Source organism: Choloepus didactylus, chromosome 6, assembly GCF_015220235.1.
Source record: "Choloepus didactylus isolate mChoDid1 chromosome 6, mChoDid1.pri, whole genome shotgun sequence".
NCBI classification, from domain to species: domain Eukaryota; kingdom Metazoa; phylum Chordata; class Mammalia; order Pilosa; family Megalonychidae; genus Choloepus; species Choloepus didactylus.
The window spans coordinates 49,489,079-49,510,985 of record NC_051312.1 but is presented as its reverse complement, the minus strand read 5'-3'; the positions used below and the strand labels follow the sequence as shown (position 1 = coordinate 49,510,985).

Here is a 21,907-nt window from a genome sequence, read left to right as displayed (position 1 = left end):
ATAGACTGAGGCCAGACACCAGAGACTCTGAGAGCAGCCAGCCCAGCAGAGAGGAGACAGGCATAGAAAAAAAACAACACGAAAAAATCCAAAATAAAAGCAAAGGATTTTTGGAGTTCTGGTGAACACAGAAAGGGGAAGGGCGGAGATCAGGCCTTGAAGCGCATATGCAAATCCCGAAGCAAGGCTGATCTCTCTGCCCTGGGCACCTTTCCTTAATGGCCCTGGTTGCTTTGTCTATTAGCATTTCAATAACCCATTAGATCTCTGAGGAGGGCCGTTTTTTTTTTTTTTTTTTTTTTTTTTTTTAAATCCTTTTTGCTTTTTCTAAAACAATTACTCTAAGAAGCTCAATACAGAAAGCTTCAAAGAATTGAAATTTGGGCACGTCAAGTCAAGAGCAGAACTAAGAGAGCTCTGAGACAAAAGGCAATAATCCAGTGGCTGAGAAAATTCACTAAACAACACAACTTCCCAAGAAAAGGGGGGTGTCCGCTCACAGCCACCATCCTGGTGGACAGGAAACACTCCTGCCCATTGCCAGCCCCATAGCCCAGAGCTGCCCCAGACAACCCAGTGTGACGGAAGTGCTTCAAATAACAGGCACACACCACAAAACTGGGCGTGGACATTAGCCTTCCCTGCAACCTCAGCTGAATGTCCCAGAGCTGGGAAGGGGGAGCAGTGTGAATTAACAGAGCCCCATTCAGCCATCATTTGAGCAGACTGGGAGCCTCCCAACACAGCCCAGCAGCCCAGAACTGCCCTGGGGGGACGGCACTCACCTGCGACATAGCACAGTCATCCCTCAACAGAGGACCCGGGGTGCACAGCCTGGAAGAGGGGCCCACTTGCAAGTCTCAGGAGCCATACGCCAATACCAAAGACTTGTGGGTCAGTGGCAGAGACAAACTGTGGCAGGACTGAACTGAAGGATTAGACTATTGCAGTAGCTTTAAAACTCTAGGATCATCAGGGAGATTTGATTGTTAGGGCCACCCCCCCTCCCCGACTGCCCAGAAACACGCCCCACATACAGGGCAGGCAACACCAACTACACACGCAAGCTTGGGACACCAATTGGGCCCCACAAGACTCACTCCCCCACTCACCAAAAAGGCTAAGCAGGGGAGATCTGGCTTGTGGAGAACAGGTGGCTTGTGGACGCCACCTGCTGGTTAGTTAGAGAAAGTGTACTCCACGAAGCTGTAGATCTGATAAATTAGAGATAAGGACTTCAACTGGTCTACAAACCCTAAAAGAACCCTATCAAGGTCAGCAAATGCCACGAGGCCAAAAACAACAGAAAATTATAAAGCATATGAAAAAACCAGACGATATGGATAACCCAAGCCCAAGCACCCAAATCAAAAGACCAGAAGAGACACACCTAGAGCAGCTACTCAAAGAACTAAAGATGAACAATGAGACCCTAGTACGGGATATGAAGGAAATCAAGAAGACCCTAGAAGAGCATAAAGAAGACATTGCAAGACTAAATAAAAAAATGGATGATCTTATGGAAATTAAAGAAACTGTTGACCAAATTAAAAAGATTCTGGACACTCATAGTACAAGACTAGAGGAAGTTGAACAACGAATCAGTGACCTGGAAGATGACAGAATGGAAAATGAAAACATAAAAGAAAGAATGGGGAAAAAAATTGAAAAACTCGAAATGGACCTCAGGGATATGATAGATAATATGAAACGTCCGAATATAAGACTCATTGGTGTCCCAGAAGGGGAAGAAAAGGGTAAAGGTCTAGGAAGAGTATTCAAAGAAATTGTTGGGGAAAACTTCCCAAATCTTCTAAACAACATAAATACACAAATCATAAATGCTCAGCGAACTCCAAATAGAATAAATCCAAAAAAAACCCACTCCGAGACATATACTGATCACACTGTCAAACATAGAAGAGAAGGAGCAAGTTCTGAAAGCAGCAAGAGAAAAGCAATTCACCACATACAAAGGAAACAGCATAAGACTAAGTAGTGACTACTCAGCAGCCACCATGGAGGCGAGAAGGCAGTGGCACGATATATTTAAAATTCTGAGTGAGAGGAATTTCCAGCCAAGAATACTTTATCCAGCAAAGCTCTCCTTCAAATTTGAGGGAGAGCTTAAATTTTTCACAGACAAAGAAATGCTGAGAGAATTTGCTAACAAGAGACCTGCCCTACTGGAGATACTAAACGGAGCCCTACAGACAGAGAAACAAAGACAGGACAGAGAGACTTGGAGAAAGGTTCAGTACTAAAGAGATTCGGTATGGGTACAATAAAGGATATTAATAGAGAGAGGGAAAAATATGGCAAACATAATCCAAAGGATAAGATGGCCGATTCAAGAAATGCCTTCACGGTTTTAACGTTGAATGTAAATGGATTAAACTCCCCAATTAAAAGATATAGATTCGCAGAATGGATCAAAAAAAATGAACCATCAATATGTTGCATACAAGAGACTCATCTTAGACACAGGGACACAAAGAAACTGAAAGTGAAAGGATGGAAAAAAATATTTCATGCAAGCTACAGCCAAAAGAAAGCAGGTGTAGCAATATTAATCTCAGATAAAATAGACTTCAAATGCAGGGATGTTTTGAGAGACAAAGAAGGCCACTACATACTAATAAAAGGGGCAATTCAGCAAGAAGAAATAACAATCGTAAATGTCTATGCACCCAATCAAGGTGCCACAAAATACATGAGAGAAACATTGGCAAAACTAAAGGAAGCAATTGATGTTTCCACAATAATTGTGGGAGACTTCAACACATCACTCTCTCCTATAGATAGATCAACCAGACAGAAGACCAATAAGGAAATTGAAAACCTAAACAATCTGATAAATGAATTAGATTTAACAGACATCTACAGGACATTACATCCCAAATCACCAGGATACACATACTTTTCTAGTGCTCACGGAACTTTCTCCAGAATAGATCATATGCTGGGTCATAAAACAAGCCTCAATAAATTTAAAAAGATTGAAATTATTCAAAGCACATTCTCTGACCACAATGGAATACAATTAGAAGTCAATAACCATCAGAGACTTAGAAAATTCACAAATACCTGGAGGTTAAACAACACACTCCTAAACAATCAGTGGGTTAAAGAAGAAATAGCAAGAGAAATTGCTAAATATATAGAGACGAATGAAAATGAGAACACAACATACCAAAACCTATGGGATGCAGCAAAAGCAGTGCTAAGGGGGAAATTTATAGCACTAAACACATATATTAAAAAGGAAGAAAGAGCCAAAATCAAAGAACTAATGGATCAACTGAAGAAGCTAGAAAATGAACAGCAAACCAATCCTAAACCAAGTACAAGAAAAGAAATAACAAGGATTAAAGCAGAAATAAATGACATAGAGAACAAAAAAAACAATAGAAAGGATAAATATCACCAAAAGTTGGTTCTTTGAGAAGATCAACAAGATTGACAAGCCCCTAGCTAGACTGACAAAATCAAAAAGAGAGAAGACCCATATAAACAAAATAATGAATGAAAAAGGTGACATAACTGCAGATCCTGAAGAAATTAAAAAAATTATAAGAGGATATTATGAACAACTGTATGGCAACAAACTGGATAATGTAGAAGAAATGGACAATTTCCTGGAAACATATGAACAACCTAGACTGACCAGAGAAGAAATAGAAGACCTCAACCAACCCATCACAAGCAAAGAGATCCAATCAGTCATCAAAAATCTTCCCACAAATAAATGCCCAGGGCCAGATGGCTTCACAGGGGAATTCTACCAAACTTTCCAGAAAGAACTGACACCAATCTTACTCAAACTCTTTCAAAACATTGAAAAAAATGGAACACTACCTAACTCATTTTATGAAGCTAACATCAATCTAATACCAAAACCAGGCAAAGATGCTACAAAAAAGGAAAACTACCGGCCAATCTCCCTAATGAATATAGACGCAAAAATCCTCAACAAAATACTTGCAAATCGAATCCAAAGACACATTAAAAAAATCATACACCATGACCAAGTGGGGTTCATTCCAGGCATGCAAGGATGGTTCAACATAAGAAAAACAATCAATGTATTACAACACATTAAAAACTCGAAAGGGAAAAATCAATTGATCATCTCAATAGATGCTGAAAAAGCATTTGACAAAATCCAACATCCCTTTTTGATAAAAACACTTCAAAAGGTAGGAATTGAAGGAAACTTCCTCAACATGATAAAGAGCATATATGAAAAACCCACAGCCAGCATAGTACTCAATGGTGAGAGACTGAAAGCCTTCCCTCTAAGATCAGGAACAAGACAAGGATGCCCACTATCACCACTGTTATTCAACATTGTGCTGGAAGTGCTAGCCAGGGCAATCCGGCAAGACAAAGAAATAAAAGGCATCCAAATTGGAAAAGAAGAAGTAAAACTGTCATTGTTTGCAGATGATATGATCTTATATCTAGAAAACCCTGAGAAATCAACGATACACCTACTAGAGCTAATAAACAAATTTAGCAAAGTAGCGGGATACAAGATTAATGCACATAAGTCAGTAATGTTTCTATATGCTAGAAATGAACAAACTGAAGAGACACTCAAGAAAAAGATACCATTTTCAATAGCAACTAAAAAAATCAAGTACCTAGGAATAAACTTAACCAAAGATGTAAAAGACCTATACAAAGAAAACTACATAACTCTACTAAAAGAAATAGAAGGGGACCTTAAAAGATGGAAAAATATTCCATGTTCATGGATAGGAAGGCTAAATGTCATTAAGATGTCAATTCTACCCAAACTCATCTACAGATTCAATGCAATCCCAATCAAAATTCCAACAACCTACTTTGCAGACTTGGAAAAGCTAGTTATCAAATTTATTTGGAAAGGGAAGATGCCTCGAATTGCTAAAGACACTTTAAAAAAGAAAAACGAAGTGGGAGGACTTACACTCCCTCACTTTGAAGCTTATTATAAAGCCACAGTTGCCAAAACAGCATGGTACTGGCACAAAGATAGACATATAGATCAATGGAATCGAATTGAGAATTCAGAGATAGACCCTCAGATCTATGGCCGACTGATCTTTGATAAGGCCCCCAAAGTCACCGAACTGAGCCATAATGGTTTTTTCAACAAATGGGGCTGGGAGAGTTGGATATCCATATCCAAAAGAATGAAAGAGGACCCCTACCTCACCCCCTACACAAAAATTAACTCAAAATGGACCAAAGATCTCAATATAAAAGAAAGTACCATTAAACTCCTAGAAGATAATGTAGGAAAACATCTTCAAGACCTTGTATTAGGAGGCCACTTCCTAGACTTTACACCCAAAGCACAAGCAACAAAAGAGAAAATAGATAAATGGGAACTCCTCAAGCTTAGAAGTTTCTGCACCTCAAAGGAATTTCTCAAAAAGGTAAAGAGGCAGCCAACTCAATGGGAAAAAATTTTTGGAAACCATGTATCTGACAAAAGACTGATATCTTGCATATACAAAGAAATCCTACAACTCAATGACAATAGTACAGACAGCCCAATTATAAAATGGGCAAAAGATATGAAAAGACAGTTCTCTGAAGAGGAAATACAAATGGCCAAGAAACACATGAAAAAATGTTCAGCTTCACTAGCTATTAGAGAGATGCAAATTAAGACCACAATGAGATACCATCTAACACCGGTTAGAATGGCTGCCATTAAACAAACAGGAAACTACAAATGCTGGAGGGGATGTCGAGAAATTGGAACTCTTATTCATTGTTGGTGGGACTGTATAATGGTTCAGCCACTCTGGAAGTCAGTCTGGCAGTTCCTTAGAAAACTAGAGATAGAGCTACCATTCGATCCAGCGATTGCACTTCTCGGGATATACCCGGAAGATCGGAAAGCAGTGACACGAACAGATATCTGCACGCCAATGTTCATAGCAGCATTATTCACAATTGCCAAGAGATGGAAACAACCCAAATGTCCATCAACAGATGAGTGGATAAATAAAATGTGGTATATACACACGATGGAATACTACGCGGCAGTAAGAAGGAACGATCTGGTGAAACATATGACAACATGGATGAACCTTGAAGACATAATGCTGAGCGAAATAAGCCAGGCACAAAAAGAGAAATATTATATGCTACCACTAATGTGAACTTTGAAAAATGTAAAACAAATGTAGGGGAACTAGCAGTAGAGAGCAATTAAGGAAGGGGGAACAATAATCCAAGAAGAACAGATAAGCTATTTAACGTTCTGGGGATGCCCAGAAATGACTATGGTCTGTTAATTTCTGATGGATGTAGTAGGAACAAGTTCACTGAAATGTTGCTATAGTATGTAACTTTCTTGGGGTAAAGTAGGAACATGTTGGAAGTTAAGCAGTTATCTTAGGTTAGTTGTCTTTTTCTTACTCCCTTGCTATGGTCTCTTTGAAATGTTCTTTTATTGTATGTTTGTTTTCTTTTTAACTTTTTTTTTCATACAGTTGATTTGAAAAAAGAAGGGAAAGTTAAAAAAAAAAAAAAGAAAAAAAAAAAATAAAAAAAAAACAATGAAAAAAAAAAAAAAAAAAACGATGTAGTGCCCCCTTGAGGAGCCTGTGGAGAATGCAGGGGTATTCGCCTACCCCACCTCCATGGTTGCTAACATGACCACAGACATAGGGGACTGGTGGTTTGATGGGTTGAGCCCTCTACCATAAGTTTTACCCTTGGGAAGACGGTTGCTGCAAAGGAGAGGCTAGGCCTCCCTGTATTTGTGCCTAAGAGTCTCCTCCTGAATGCCTCTTTGTTGCTCAGATGTGGCCCTCTCTCTCTGGCTAAGCCAACTTGAAAGGTGAAATCACTGCCCTCCCCCCTACGTGGGATCAGACACCCAGGGAAGTGAATCTCCCTGGCAACGTGGAATATGACTCCCGGGGAGGAATGTAGACCCGGCATCGTGGGATGGAGAACATCTTCTTGACCAAAAGGGGGATGTGAAAGGAAATGAAATAAGCTTCAGTGGCAGAGAGATTCCAAAACGAGCCGAGAGATCACTCTGGTGGGCACTCTTACGCACACTTTAGACAACCTTTTTTAGGTTCTAAAGAATTGGGGTAGCTGGTGGTGGATACCTGAAACTATTAAACTACAACCCAGAACCCATGAATCTCGAAGACAGTTGTATAAAAATGTAGCTTATGAGGGGTGACAGTGGGATTGGGAATGCCATAAGGACCAAACTCCACTTTGTCTAGTTTATGGATCGATGTGTAGAAAAGTAGGGGAAGCAAACAAACAGACAAAGGTACCTAGTGTTCTTTTTTACTTCAATTGCTCTTTTTCACTCTAATTATTATTCTTGTTATTTTTGTGTGTGTGCTAATGAAGGTGTCAGGGATTGATTTAGGTGATGAATGTACAACTATGTAATGGTACTGTAAACAATCGAAAGTACAATTTGTTTTGTATGACTGCGTGGTATGTGAATATATCTCAATAAAATGATGATTAAAAAAAAAAACATAAAAAAAAAAAAAAAAAGGAGGTGAAAGAAGTGTTTTTTCCCTGTAAGATAGAAAAAAAATATATGTACATATATATACTTATTTTTAGACACACATACCTAAATATTTGAAGTTCAGTAGAAGTTGCTATTTTAAAAAAAACTTTATTAGAATAGATGCATTAGAGCTTGATAAAGTTTGTAAAATTTATAGAGGCATCCCTTTCAAGGCCTGATGTGAGTTATGAATCTAATTTTGTTTTCATAACTCTGTGATAAAATTTTATCAATGTTATAAAAGTGGTCTTTACTAAGACTGACCGGAAATCTGAACTATCTGGCCAGGCAATAAAAACACATTCCTCAGCTGCAAAGTGTCAGACAAGCAAGGTTTAACTGAAATTGATCGATAATTCTTCCTTTTACAGTTGACTGCATTCACTTTACCTCATAGGATAATAGTTTTTTTTAATGGTTTTTCCATTAATATCAGACTTCAGTCTTAGTAACGAAAAAGAAAGACATAAAAGAGAGAGAGAAATGCTGTAAAGGAAAAAACGCTGCGCTCTTTAATGGTGGGCACTTAGGCTCAAGGAAAGTACTTGGGTGAGTGAGGTTTGTGTCTTGTTACAGATACATACAGCCATTGGGGCAGGGAAGGAGCTCACGAGAGACCCTCGCTGCCTGGCCATGTCCTGATGATAAGGTGAGAGCTCTCTCATGCACAGGATGGCCCCTCCCACCTTGAATTGGGCATCCAACGTAGCTTACCTTGCCTAACTTAGCACCCAAGTAGGTAGCAACCAAATCATAAAATACTTTGAAAGCGTCCAGCAAAACCATTTTTAGAATTATCAATAAACATATCTGACATTTCTACAGCATTGAAAGCTGTCAAGGGTTTCTAGGATGGTATGATGGAAAAAGCACAAGCTTTGGAGTCAGAGAGATCTAGGTTCAAATCCCAGCTCTGCCACTTATTGGCTGGTGGGTTTGGGCAAGATAATTCATCTCTCAGAAGCTAAGCATCCTCACTTGTAAAATGTAAAAGCAGAAGTAGAAGAAATATCTAACTTCATAGTGTGGTCATGAGTATTGAACATGACAGACAACAATGCAATAGTCCAGCATGGTGTCTGGCACATGTAGACTCTAAAAGTGGTAATGCCTTTCTGCTTCCATGTTTATGAACCTCATTTGATCCTTATACCAGGGGGCTTGTCCAAGATTGCAGGAGATAAGACTCAATCTGGGCCTTCTGACATCAAGTCCCAAGATATTTCTCTGGGAGGATCCCCTTCCAATCCTTGGCCATCACCAAACTCTGCCTTGGCTGCCTCTGTTTTCTCTGGTGAGATCAGATTGGGCCTATGAGGGTGAAGGTGACCTTGGATGCAAGTCCTAGTGGATACCTGTGAAGAGGCTCCAAAATGTAGGGAGACAGACTTTGGGGATCAGCTGGAATTCCAGCTGCCACAATGCTTGTTGCCCAGTTGTATCTCATTATGGAATCAGAATCAGGCTTTTAATGCTAACTGTGACTTCAGAGATGGGAGAGTCTACTTTCTTCATTTTATAAAATAGGAAGCAGCAATTCAGATGGTTCCTTAGCCAGTTAGCATCAAGTTGGGGCTATAAACCTGGTCTCAAGAACCTTAGTCCAATGTTCCTCCTGTTCTATTAACAGTATCCTCAGTACCCACCATATCAGCCCAGGAATAGATCCAAGGATATGTAAATATTCTGTTCAATGGCAATGTGAACAAAGATGTGGTTTTAGTGGAATCAAAGGTCCTTCCTAGCTCTATGATTCTTAGATTAAGAAAAGGCAAAGATGGATTACAAAATGGCACTGTGATTGTAATTTAGTGAAGAGAAAGGGTGCAGATTAGTGGACTTTCCCACATGCTCATTAGAAGGAATGACGTTTGCTCAACTTGGTCTCCAGTACCTAGCAGCTCCTAAAGGAGCTAAGGGCAGTTTTAGAGTGGGCAGAGGGGATGAAGAGCAGTGACTCCTGTTTGGAAATCTCCTAAATTGGCTGACTCCTATTTACATGCTGTTTGTGGTGGCAGACATCAGTCTGGGCCACCTCTATGCCACTGAGTAAATATGCTAAAAATTATTACTATTTCAGACAAATGTTTAACTCTTCTCAGATTATCTATGACACCACAGGCCAAAGTCACAGCACTCTAACCTGAGAGTGAGTTTACTTTACTTGGTGATTTATGGAATGAGAATTCTGGGTGCTCTGTGGGACTAATTTAATACGAAACATTCAGATGTCTGTCTTATAATACCATTCATCTTTCCTTAGGCTGCCTGCACCAGGGGGAATGTGGTCAGAGAGCAGGCTCTCCCTTTTCAGCCACAAATCATCACACTTCTGAGAGGGGGTGACGTGTCTTCTTTTCCAAGCCAGGCTGCCTGCAGCAGAGGCAGTTTAGCAGTTATGAGTCTGTCTTGGTTCTCATTAGAGAAGAGTGGCTTCCACTCTATGAGGCCTCAGGAGTACTTGAAAGTTACATTTGATGAAGAAGAAATCATAAACAACATTACTTTGGTTTGCCTTTTTATATACACTATTAACTAGCCCATAGTTTACATTAGGGTTCACAGTTTATGTTATACAGTTCTATGTTTTGTTTTGTTTTGTTTTTAATTTTTATTCTGGTAACATATATACAACCTAAAATTTCCCATTTTTACCACTTAAATATATGCAATTGAGTGGTGTTAATTATATTCACAATGTTGTGCTACCATCATCAACATCCATTACCAAACCTTTGGTTTGCCTTCTGATAAAGGGAATTTAGTCAGTCGATAACATACAAGACTTGTATCATAAGAAGGCAAAGTGATGCTCTGTGGATGGATGCAATAATACATGAGAAGAAAAGGAAGTTCTTCAAAAAGCCAAGCTCTGGGTCAATCAATATATATGTCTACCTTAAAAAATAGCTACTTCAGTGCATGGTAAAAAAGTTTCTTAACACATGAGTTACCCTAAATCTTACATTCATTTGACAAACATTCATGAAAGCCTGTGATGTAGTAAGGAATATTCAAGCACAGGGAATACAGGTGTGAACAAGCCTGGCTTTAGTTTCAAGGAGTTTGCAGACAAGTGGGAGAAACAGACTGTCAACAGTGGTAGGTGCTATAATTGAGGTAAAGCAAAGAGTGCAGGGGGAGCACATGGAGGAAAGTTCCTAACATAGTCTGGTGTGGGGAGTGGTCAGGGACGAGTTCCTGAGAAAGTGGCTGCCAGAGGAGAATGTGCACAGGCATGGGACAGAATGCACAATTTTGATGAGGCGAGGAAAAGTTTAGGATGGGCAGAGCACATGAAGCTCCAGGAGCAAAGGGGTGAGACAGAGACTGCAGAGCTAGAGGAGGACCATATCCCAAAGGACTTTGTGTACCTTGGGTTAGGAGTTGTTCTTCATCTTGAAGATAATAGGGAGCCACTTGACGTTTTTTAAGAAAGGGTGCTATGATTTTCATTCTAGAAAGATCATGCTGGCTACAACTTGGACAAAGAATTGGAGAGGATCAAGAGGATCAAGGCTGTGGGGCACAATGTCTAGTTAGAAAACTATTGATAATAGCAGTGGTCTAAAGTAAGATCATGTCAGTAAGACAACCTTGAAGTACTTAAAAATCCCACAAATCAATCCTATTTTATTCATAATAATAGTTGTAAGTTGGTGCAGATGAAACTCAACCCTCAGAGTCAAGTCATTTCCGGAGTGAGACCGAGGACCTGGTGCACAGAGTCCTGTTGATGCTGTTATGTGCTGCTGCTGCTGCAGGTGCCCCCTTGCTGGTGAGAACCCTCCTTGAGAAGCCTCACAGCTTCAGTTCAATGCGCAGATGTGGCCAATATCAACTTTTTCATGAGAACGAGGAGTTATCTAACAGGTAATACCACTCTATGGGGTATCCTGGAGCACAGTCAAGCCCAATGAGCAGAAATCACGTTTCAACACAGGGAGAGCTATTAGCAAGGCTGGTCTCACAGATTGGAGGGGATGGGGGAGATGATAATAAAAATTAATCCGCAACAGGATTCAGCCCATCAAAATGACTACATTAAACAAGAGGCAAGGAAATAGCTGATAAAAAGGGTTTGGCATTCTGACTTGACTTTGAAAAATTGCCTGGATGCAAATCAGAGAATGTTTGCATCCACTTGAGTTTTCCAGGCTGTTTGCAAGATCCACTTCCCCAGACAGGCTTGCTTGTATTCAGAAGTGTTACTTGAAGAGTCCAACTGGTATCGATCCTGATATTGTAACCAAGCCTCAGTTTCTAACTTCAAGTTGCTGGCTTAGCTCCATGTTGAAGATCATGAAATTACCCCACCAAAGCCAGTTTTGAGGATGCAACCAGGAGAAAGCCTCTCACTGGATGAATATGAATCTCAACTGAACCTAGCAGACTCCATTGCTGATTTCATTCCTCAGTGGTGAAGGGAGAAAAGGACCATAAAAATGGCAGAAGTACATGTCTGTACTGAAAATGCCACAGAGCCTCAAGTACTAGCTCTGTCCACAGCTTCCTAAGGAAAGATCACCCCACACTGCTGCCTACACAAGGGTGCCGTGCTTTGGCTCATGTGATCTTTGACAGCCCAACCTCAAGGAATGCATAAAAGAAAACCAGTGGCTGGCCTCCAGCCATTCAGCCCTCCACTGGAAAACACAGAGAAAGCAATTCATATAGTACGGTGGCCCTGGAGCCAAAAGAAATAGAAAGAAAGGGAAGTCAGGAAACAGAAGCCACGAGGCAGCAGAAGCCACCAGGAGGTAAGTGCCATGCCAGTGTAGAGCAGGGGGGCTGCGGGAGAGGCAGACAACACAGGCAGGCAGGGGAGCCCCACACAGGAATGGCAGAACAATAGGGTTGCTGTGGGGACTCGAATGAATAGAGACTGCTATGAAGCCTGTTTGTCAGGCTTTCCTTGTTTTCTTGCTTCCTTGTTAATCCTCACCACAAACCTGCATCACCAAAGATAAAAGAGTGTGTCTCTGTAAACTATAACCTGCAAGAGCTTAATTTAACATACAATGTATAGTCCAACCTTCATATTGGTTCCCTTTAATGGCTTCCCTCTGCACTTAAAAAGAAAAAAAAAAAAAAAGGCAAACTCTTCTGCAGACTTGAGGCTCCTTGTGCTGCACAGACAGGGAGCCATTCCACTCCCATTCACCTTGGCCTGCCCAGCACCTAGAACAGTAGCCTGGCACTTTTTTTTCTTTTTTTAATATAAAAGTAAATTAGTTCTCAAAAGGGGGATGCGAAATGAAAATGAAACAAAACAAAGTTTCAGTGGCTGAGAGATTCCAAATGGAGTTGAGAGGTCACTCTGGTGGGCACTCTTATGCCCTACATAGATAACCCTTTTTAGGTTTTAATATATTAGAATAGCTAGAAGTAAATACCTGAAACTATCAAACTACAACCCAGTAGCCTTGACTCCTGAAGACAATTGTATAGCAATACAGCTTAGAAGGGGCGACAGTGTGATTGTGAAAGCCTGTGGATAGCAGTCCTTTTATCCAGCGTCTGGATGGATGACTAGAAAAATGGCAACAAAAAACTAAAGGGTGGGGGGGGGGGGTGATTTGGGTGTTCTTTTTTTACTTTTATTTTTTATTCTTTTTTTCACTTTTTCTGGTACAAGGAAAATGTTCAAAAAAATAGATTGGGGTGATGAATACACAACTATATGATGGTACTGTGAACAACTGATTATACACTTTGGATGATAATGAATTTTTTTAAAAAAGTAGTTCAATTCTTTGAAGGAAGCAAGTGGATATATTGAAATACGGCTAGTCCAAAATTGAGGTGTACTCTCAAGTGTAAAATACACACAGGATATTGAAGCCTTAGAACAGCAACAACAATAAAAACATAAAAAGATCTCATTAATGACTTTTATATGGGTTATATGTTGAAATGATAATCTTTTGGGTATATTCGGTTAAATAAAATACAGTATTATAATTTATCTCACTTGTTTCTTCTTACTTTTTCTAAAAATATGGCTATTAGACAATTTAAAATTATACATGCAGCTCACATTATATTTCTATTGGACGGTGCTGTTTTAGACACTGACCCTCCTTCAGTACCCTGAACATGCCAAGCTCTTTCCTGATCATTACTCCTGTCTGGAAGTCTGTTCCCTGCCCCAACCCTCACTGTTTTTCCCTGTTAGAGTGGCTGGTTCATTCTTAGCTTTTAAATTAAATTCAGTTCCCTATAGAAGCCTTCAAGTATGTTATGCATTAAGCATGTGATCACCCACCCTGATTATTCTCAGGTTGGTTTCCTTCCTGGGATTTTCCACTATCGCTAATTATTTTATTTATTGCCCATAAGTATTTCATGTACTTGCTTAACTTCTGAGTGCCTCCACCACACACACCTATCATCCTCACCCCAGCTCTCCACCCTAAAACCATCAGCCCAAGAGGAAAGAGCCACATCTGTCTTGGACATTCACCTTTGCATGCCCAGCATCTAGAGCAGTGCCTGACTCTCTCTCTCTCTTGCTCTCTCTTTTTCCCTCCCTCCCTACCCCCCCCACCTCTGAATCAGTTCTTTGAAAAACCAGTTTTCTTTGTATTGTCTGTCTTCCAAGAAAGTGTCTGTCTTCCAACCTACATGGATTTTGTTAGTGGGCAAGAGAACTACCTTGAAAATAAATTCCTCTAAGAACAGTTGTTATTGAAAAGAAATAATACCCTGCGGAATTTCACACTCTTAGGTGAGCCTTCCAGGGATGGGTATGGCTCAGGTTAACACACTATCGAGAGTTAACGCAAACACAGAACTGAGAGAGAGAGTTTTAGCCTTCCACATCCTCTTCCTTCCTGACCCCTTCTCTCCTCTTAGGTAGCTTCTCAATTGGAGAAAGGGCTACTTGGGAAAACAGGAAACCTGTCCTTGTTCCAAAACTCTCCCTCTTTGTAGAAAGAAAAATGCATAAGAAAATTCCAGGAAGCTGATTATTTTCCCCATCCTCAAAATTACCCTACTCCTTGATGTATGCGGCACAGAACTGACATTATTCCTGTGACCTTTAAAATAGCAAGATTTTATCAGCACTGAAGGCAGCTTAATTAACATGGGAGACTTCAGCACCTCAGCTTACTTGTTCAGCCTCCCAATGTCTGGGTTCTATTGACAATCTCTAGGTGGTTATTCCCAATCCAAGAAACATTTCCATCATTTCTTAAGGAACTGACGATGAGAAAATGTGAGGTCACTTAACAGACTCAAACCCTCACACGCAGAGCAGATGCTGTTTGCCATCACAGCCCTGGAATGCAAGGTTAAAATGGCCGATAGTGTTCCCCAGATCAGTACCTAATTGTTGGCCCACACCTTGCTGATCATAAACTGTGCTTTTCTTGAGAGGCATCAAACTCACGGCAGCATTTCTCGAAGTATGGTCAGCTACCACTCTTCTTTCCTGGTGCTTGTTAAAATGAAGATTCTCTGCCCTACCTCAGACATATGAATCAGAATCTTTACAGTTAAGCCTGGAAATCTATATTTTTTCAAGCCCCCCAGGTACTTCTAGTGCACACTAAAATTTGGGAATCATATGAGGGAACATCCTTTGCTGATCCACAAATTGCTCCAGGGAGGATTTAAAAATAAATAAACAAACAAACAAATAAATAAATGATGGGATTTGAGGGTCCTTAGAAGAGAAAAGAAGGGAAGACAAGGTAAGGAGGGAGAGAGGGAAGAAGGGAAAGAATGATGGAAATGAAAACAGAGATATAATCAAATCTTAAACTTTTGGAGGCATAACCCCTAGGAGTTCTGGGAGTTCCCTCCTTTTTCTCCTCCCTCTCCAGCACAGCATGGAAAATTATTTATAGACAGTGAGCCCTTGGGCCATTTCCTGTACAGCCAGGCTACCCGTGGAGGCACCTAGATGATAAACCAACCATCTGGATTAGTCTGACAGAGCTAGCTTTCCTGAGCATCCACATCTGAACTAAAACCCAGTATCAATCCCCTAATGCAAAAGATATACTCTAGAACTGATAAACTAGGACCAGTAGGTTGAATGAACCTTATATTTTCTCCCAAGCTGGCAGCAGAGACAGCAGACAATGAATGATAGCACATTCAGTTCGGAATCACTATCTTACTCCCCCCGTATAAATAGCATTTCCTGCCACCCTTTTTCCTCCCTCCCTCCACCCAGTTGCATCATGGGCATAAGCACTTACTCCCTCCTCATATATTTCTATTTACACATAGGGAACAGGGTGACAGCCTACTGATAGTAGTTTCATATACAGACTTGCAGAATTAGAAAATACTGTCGCTGGCAGCAGGGACCCACTGAATACACACTGTTATATGGTTGGCCCATTTACTTTCATCAGCTCTCGCCTGAGTGGTTTTTGTTGATCTTGCTTTGCAGCTGCTTATGACAAAGCAACTCCAAACCATGCCATTTATGAGGATTCTAGTTGGTTGTATTGAAAACAAAACTGCTGCTCTTTCTTTCTGCTTACCTAGTCTTAGGAGGGGAGAGACGTGTTCAGAGCAAGGAGTGAACTAGAGCCATGGGCCAGCTGTGAATCACCACGGGGTCCAAATTCCACTTACTGAGGATACTTGCGTCTGATTTTGTGATGATCTAGAAAAACACAGACTTGTGTGTTTTGAGCACTCCCTTCTAAATGATGCCAGAAAAAAATGTGCTGCCTTGGTGAATCACAGATTTCTCAATGACACTTAGCACACCTGGGCTATTATTTGAAGGTTAGCTCTGAAATGGTGCCACAGCCACTAGCCACAATTTCTAAGTGATTTTCTAGCAAAAGAAACCAAAACATTTTTTCCTTTTGTTGTTGTTTGTTTTTCTTTGTTTCCTTAATCCACAAAAGCAATATTTAGTTATTAGGAATGATTAAGAAAAAAAATGGGAATTCAGTGATATTGCCCTACAAAGCTACCGTTGCATTTTGAATTATAACTAATGTGACTCCCCCTTTTTTTAACCAGGCTGACATAAGTGTCCAGATAAAATGCTTCTTATAAATACAGACAGTTAATCTCAAAATGTTTGCTTAACATTTCAAGCACATTGCTTTTAGTTAGTTTGCTTAGAAACATGCAACTTCACTCTAACACTTAATCAGGCAACAAAAGCTAGAGGTAGGCAAGAAAAATCCAGTTCTTCTGGGGACAATCACAAATGCCGGTGCACTGTTGATTAACATCTGGATCACCTTAAGGGTGTTTGTGAACCAGCAGAAAACAAATTTCTGGAGAAGGCCATAGGCTTGGGGGTGGTTGTGTTAGTATTTAATAATAAATGGTATCCAGTTGAAGGAAAAAATATTGCAATCTGACTTATATACATGAAGCTGATTCAAATTTGACAAACATGTCCCCAAAGGAAATTACTGGGTTTATTAAAAGCCTAGTAAGACTAAACAGAATTGCACTGGTCTTATCCAATAGCCTTTGCTGAAGATGGAGTAACTGCTCCCCAGTCCACCTTGCAGCCAACCAACAAGGAAGGTCAATAATAAGGAAAGAGCAAGGCTGTTCTTCATTTAAGTTAAAAGTGGCTATGAACTGCCGAGATACCCTAGGCAAGCCCTCGTCTACAAAGTAAGTGTCGCTGCCTTGCTGGTAAAATGTGATGTGTTGATGACTGTTATATTACATCTACAAATCCCATTTACTAGTAATAGAAAAGTTCAGTTAAGACTTTTGCCCTGTGTCTCCTGGTGCTTGATACAGCATTGTGTGATATTACCAATTTTCGCTTCAGGCATGTTCACATGCAAGAGCGAAGTTCTTCACAAGAATTTGCACATTTGATCCAGGGTGAAATTATGCCATTTTCATAACAAATCAACTTTTCCTGGCAGCAAAATGATAGGTACTTCTGCACCTAGAGAAATGCCTTTGTTTCCAAGGAATTGGTGGTGGTGTGGTAGTGGTGGGGGTAGTTCTGTCTCTTTGGGGCTGTGGTCAAGTCTCTTTAATGAGAAGCCCACAGGTGAGAGTCCTGTTGGCCAACTTTTTGATCAGAGGAAGTTCCCTACCCCTTCTTATTTTGACTTTCTAGTTAAAAAAAGGAAAAGAAACATGGGGTAACGTGATTTTTTCCACTCCACGTCACAAAGCTGCTTTGGAGTACCTTCACATTTCTAACACTGCAAACCACATAGAGAAAATGTCTGCAAAAAAAGGCAAATTGCTATTGATGGAACATGTTGTGAAACTGCACCGCTATGTGCTTTGCTTTTAGTGGTGTTAGAGGCACTGATTCATGCAGCTTTACCGATTTGCAGACCTGGGAGTAAATACTACGCCTTTTCCAGCAATTATTAAGAGCCCCCTTCAGTAGAAATGATCTACTGCCTTCTTGCATCACATTAAAGTGGCAGATTGAGGAGTGAGCCTGGCTGAGCCATTCTGTACACACCTAGCCAGGCTGCAATTTATATTCAGACGGAGCTGTGAGTGGCTTTCAGAGGAAGAGAGGAGGGAAAAGCATTTCTCTGGAAATATTCCACCAGGAACAGAATCCAAAGTCTGATTTGTCACTGCTATTTTTTAATAAAATGATTATTTCTTCATCTCAGGAAGAAATTAACAGATAAGATCTTCTCTTTCTGCAGGAATTGATCCTGAAGATTGCTAAGGATCTCCCACAACCCTGTTTCAAAAACAATCATTTCATTGTTTTCCTTTGAAACAGTTCATATATCATTTCCCAAAGATTCTATGTTGAAAACATCATCTATGACTTTTGATTACTGACCAATATGACAGGAATTTTCCAGCTCACCTAATTGTGTCCCATAAAGGGTTCTGCACTTTTGCTACAGGCCAAACGAAAGAGAAATTGGAGAAAGAAAGATCAATTTGTGAGGCATTCAGTAGCCACCAGCCATATAATTTTTATACAGCAAATGTAGGATTTTAACATGGAAGTTTGGAAAATGTGGTGGATAAGTCTGACAAATGTCAGCTTGGATTAAATTTGGTGTTAGGTGGTCAAATGTTATATATATATACACAATTTACTTGACCCCTTTAAATTATTTTTCAGTAATAAATAGTAGTTTTCATTTGTTTTTCCTGGAAGAAAACACACCTGAGATAGTTATTTTATTGGCATTACTTAGTATAGTTTTGGTGGCTCTCCTGGAACAAATCTGAGCCATCAAATGTCATACTCTATGTAAAACGTGTACGGTAACAACTTTTAAAAGAGACTGCAGGAAGTTAAGATGGATAAATCATCAGATCATAGAAAGCATATGAGTATGTACACATGGGCAAAAACAGTGAAATGCAGCACAAAACACAGTGATTCTGATAGGAACCAATTGTGCAGAGGTACCAGAGACAGCAGCTTTGCTGATGGAGAAACCACGATGTCTGTGGCTTGAGGCCCTTGCTGCCTTCGGATCCTGGCATAATTTGCTCTAACCACTGTCGATCGCTTTAACTCTGTAAAAACAAAAATATTTTGAGAGACAAGTCAATGTATTTATAGAGAATAATTAAAAATCTGGAAAGATGAAAAACTTAAAGAGCCCTCAGAAATCCTTGGCTCCCACCCTAGGCTCTTTTCATTACACACTTGACTTGCTTATCACATAAGCTATGTGCCAACATTCTTGGGTTTTCTAGACAATGGAAGTTGCTAGGGAGGGCTTCCTTCCTGGCTTTTCATAAAGCCTGGGTTGGAAGCTAACCTAGGACTGGTCTTAAAAATGAACCCACCAAAAAAATGGAAAACAGCAATGTGAATGGTGTTCTGATTTGATGGCAAATGTCCTAAAGAGCTCTTTTACTATAGTTATGGGTTTGTGTGAAAGGAACCATTCTAACAGTGTCTAGTTTGCTTTGCTTTTGTGATTCTTTGATGATGAAATATTTTTGCATTATAGTACATAAAATATAGTATATAAAATAAGTTATTCTAGAGTGTTTAGTTTTGAAACACCCATGCTGCCTTATTTTCTTGTTATATATGTTAAGCCAGTAGGTCACGGGAAATTAATGTATTTCAGAATGATTAATTAATTAAAAGTTCCTTAGTAAGTATATATGTTCTAGTCACACTTTCCTCTTTTCTTTTTTAGAATCCACTGAATATTTCACTTTTCACGAAGTGATTATTTCTATCAATTGTTTCAAGAAAAACAATAAAATGGCAACTAACATAGTAAAATAGGTTTCTAAAGAACAACAGAATTTTGCAATTTTTCAGAAGATATAACCACTTGCAGGAAAGAATTTAGACAATTGGGGAAAGCCAGTAACCCTTCTACCATGAAGGTAACATAGGGAACCTACTTTCAGAGGAAAGGAATCAACTTTCACATCACAGTAATCCATGGAGTTACAGACTGAAGATGCAAACAGTCTTGTCAAAGGTCCACAGAGTTAACATGGAGGAAAATAATAGGGAGAATAATAGTTGCATTTCCAATTTTCTCTCTTTCCTTCACAGTGTTTTCTGGCGGCAGGTTTGCTTCTGGGAAGGCAGCCTACATTCTGCTCTGTTTTGGATACTCATTTGGCTAGGCTGTCTAAAGCATATGTTGGCTTTATTTATCAGATGGGCCCAATGACCACAGGAGGTCAGGAGAGTGGTGTCCAGGCAGCAGAAGCCCATCCTGAGTATCAACAACGGAGCACAAGTGATGAAGGGCCTGGGAAGTTACCTCCTACCACACCAACTGTTTGCTTAGTATTCTAGGGAGCTGTAATCACTTCAAGTGTGTTCATATTCTTAATAAGATTGAAAACACTGTCAGGGAAGGAGCACTGAATAATATTTCTTTTGTAGACCATGCACTTTGGGAACACAGAAAGCTATCAACTAATACTTACTGATTGATATGAACCCCATCACTGGTGTGTTTTTCTGAGTAACCACGGAGTAAAGGTCAACAAAAAGCTGGGCTGATGGGTGATGGTAGACGATGGAGATAGCAGAATACAAAGACTGGAGCCTCTCCTTTTATGGAGGGGAGGGTTGGAGGAATATTTGGAGCATCCCTCAGAAAAGGACTAGGCATCCCAATAAATTATTATTATTATTTTTTACTTTTTCACTTTTATTAAAAAGTTATTTAAAGGTTTGGTAACCAATTGAGTGAATGAGAACTATAGAAGAGCACTATCGGCACCCCCTGCACTGAGGAGGTGAGAGTGGGGGTGGGGGGCTAAACCCCGGCCTGAGAAACCAAGGAAAGGCAAAAGGGCGCTGTTGTTGAGAAAGCTCAGTCACCCCAAATCACCTGGCTGTGTCCAGGCAAAGAGAGCCCCTCCCTCCCACCTTGGCCCCCAGGGGGTCTGCTGCCAGATGCCTGGAATGCCTGGGAGTGGGCAGAGGAGGGAGGGCTGCTGCCCCTCCTCAAGGGGAGTCCCCCTGCACCCTCCCCTGGGTCCCAGCCCCAGGCCAGTGGCTTGTGTGCCCAGCTGGTCTGAGCTGCTCATAGGTGGCCTGGGAGCAGTGCTGCTCTCTCAGGCACCAGGTTTCCAGGGTGACCCCAGGAAGTAAGCTGCAGGGCCTGGATGAAGGTGACTTTATTAAATATTTAGACAGACAGAAATAGATTCCATTTGTAACTTGCCCCAGCACCACAAATATCAGGGGCCGAGAAAGCGTGTTTCCACCCCCCATTTCACAGATGAGAAGACTGAGGCCGCAGAAGCCTGGGAACAGGGCGGGGCTCATAAGGGTCATCAGTCATCAGGAGAATGGTGGCAGGATCAAGGCAGAACCCAGGACTCTCAGCCACCAGCCTTCCTGTGGGGCGTCCTTTGTTAGGCTTAAAGGAAAGCATCTGCTGGGCCCTGCCTGTTCCTAGAGCTGACCCTCATAGTGAGAATCTCACAGGCCAGCCCTGGTGCCCTTGCCCCTCCAAAATCTCTGAGCTTAATCCGAGTGTGCCCTGCAGCAAGGCCATGCAGGGTTGACAGCACAGACAGGCCTGGGTTCCAATCCTGCCTGTCCATGACCAGCCAGTGATTGTAGACAGATCCTGTACCATTCTGAGCCTCAGTTCCCTCCCCTGTGAAAACATCTAGAGACGTTTGTGAGTCTGCTGTGAACAATAAATGAATTAAAGCATATGAGATGCTTAGCAAACTGCCTGGCATTCGACAGGTGCTCATTAGTAGAGGCTATCATGGTCATTGCAAGCCCACTCCTTGCAAGTGTCAATCAGGGGCATCTCCACCCTTCCTAATGCTGCTTTCCTCCCAGCAGGACTTCTGTGAAGCCCAAGGTCCCACCCCTCCAGGGGCCTGGGCCCTGCAGAGCCCCATTTTTCCTGGCACCCAACTCCAACCACCTCAAGTTGGCCCAGAACAGCAGCG

General features: G+C 40.9%; 1 protein-coding gene across 1 annotated transcript in view; it reads right to left on the bottom strand.

The window, feature by feature from the left end:
- DCDC1 (doublecortin domain containing 1) overlaps positions 1-21,907 on the bottom strand; it is a 632,177-nt gene that overhangs the window by 6,326 nt on the left and 603,944 nt on the right. The window contains 2 exon segments of the mRNA XM_037839043.1: positions 16,057-16,181; positions 18,912-19,021. Coding sequence (XP_037694971.1) covers positions 16,083-16,181; positions 18,912-19,021 — 209 coding nt within the window. The 3' untranslated portion in view covers positions 16,057-16,082.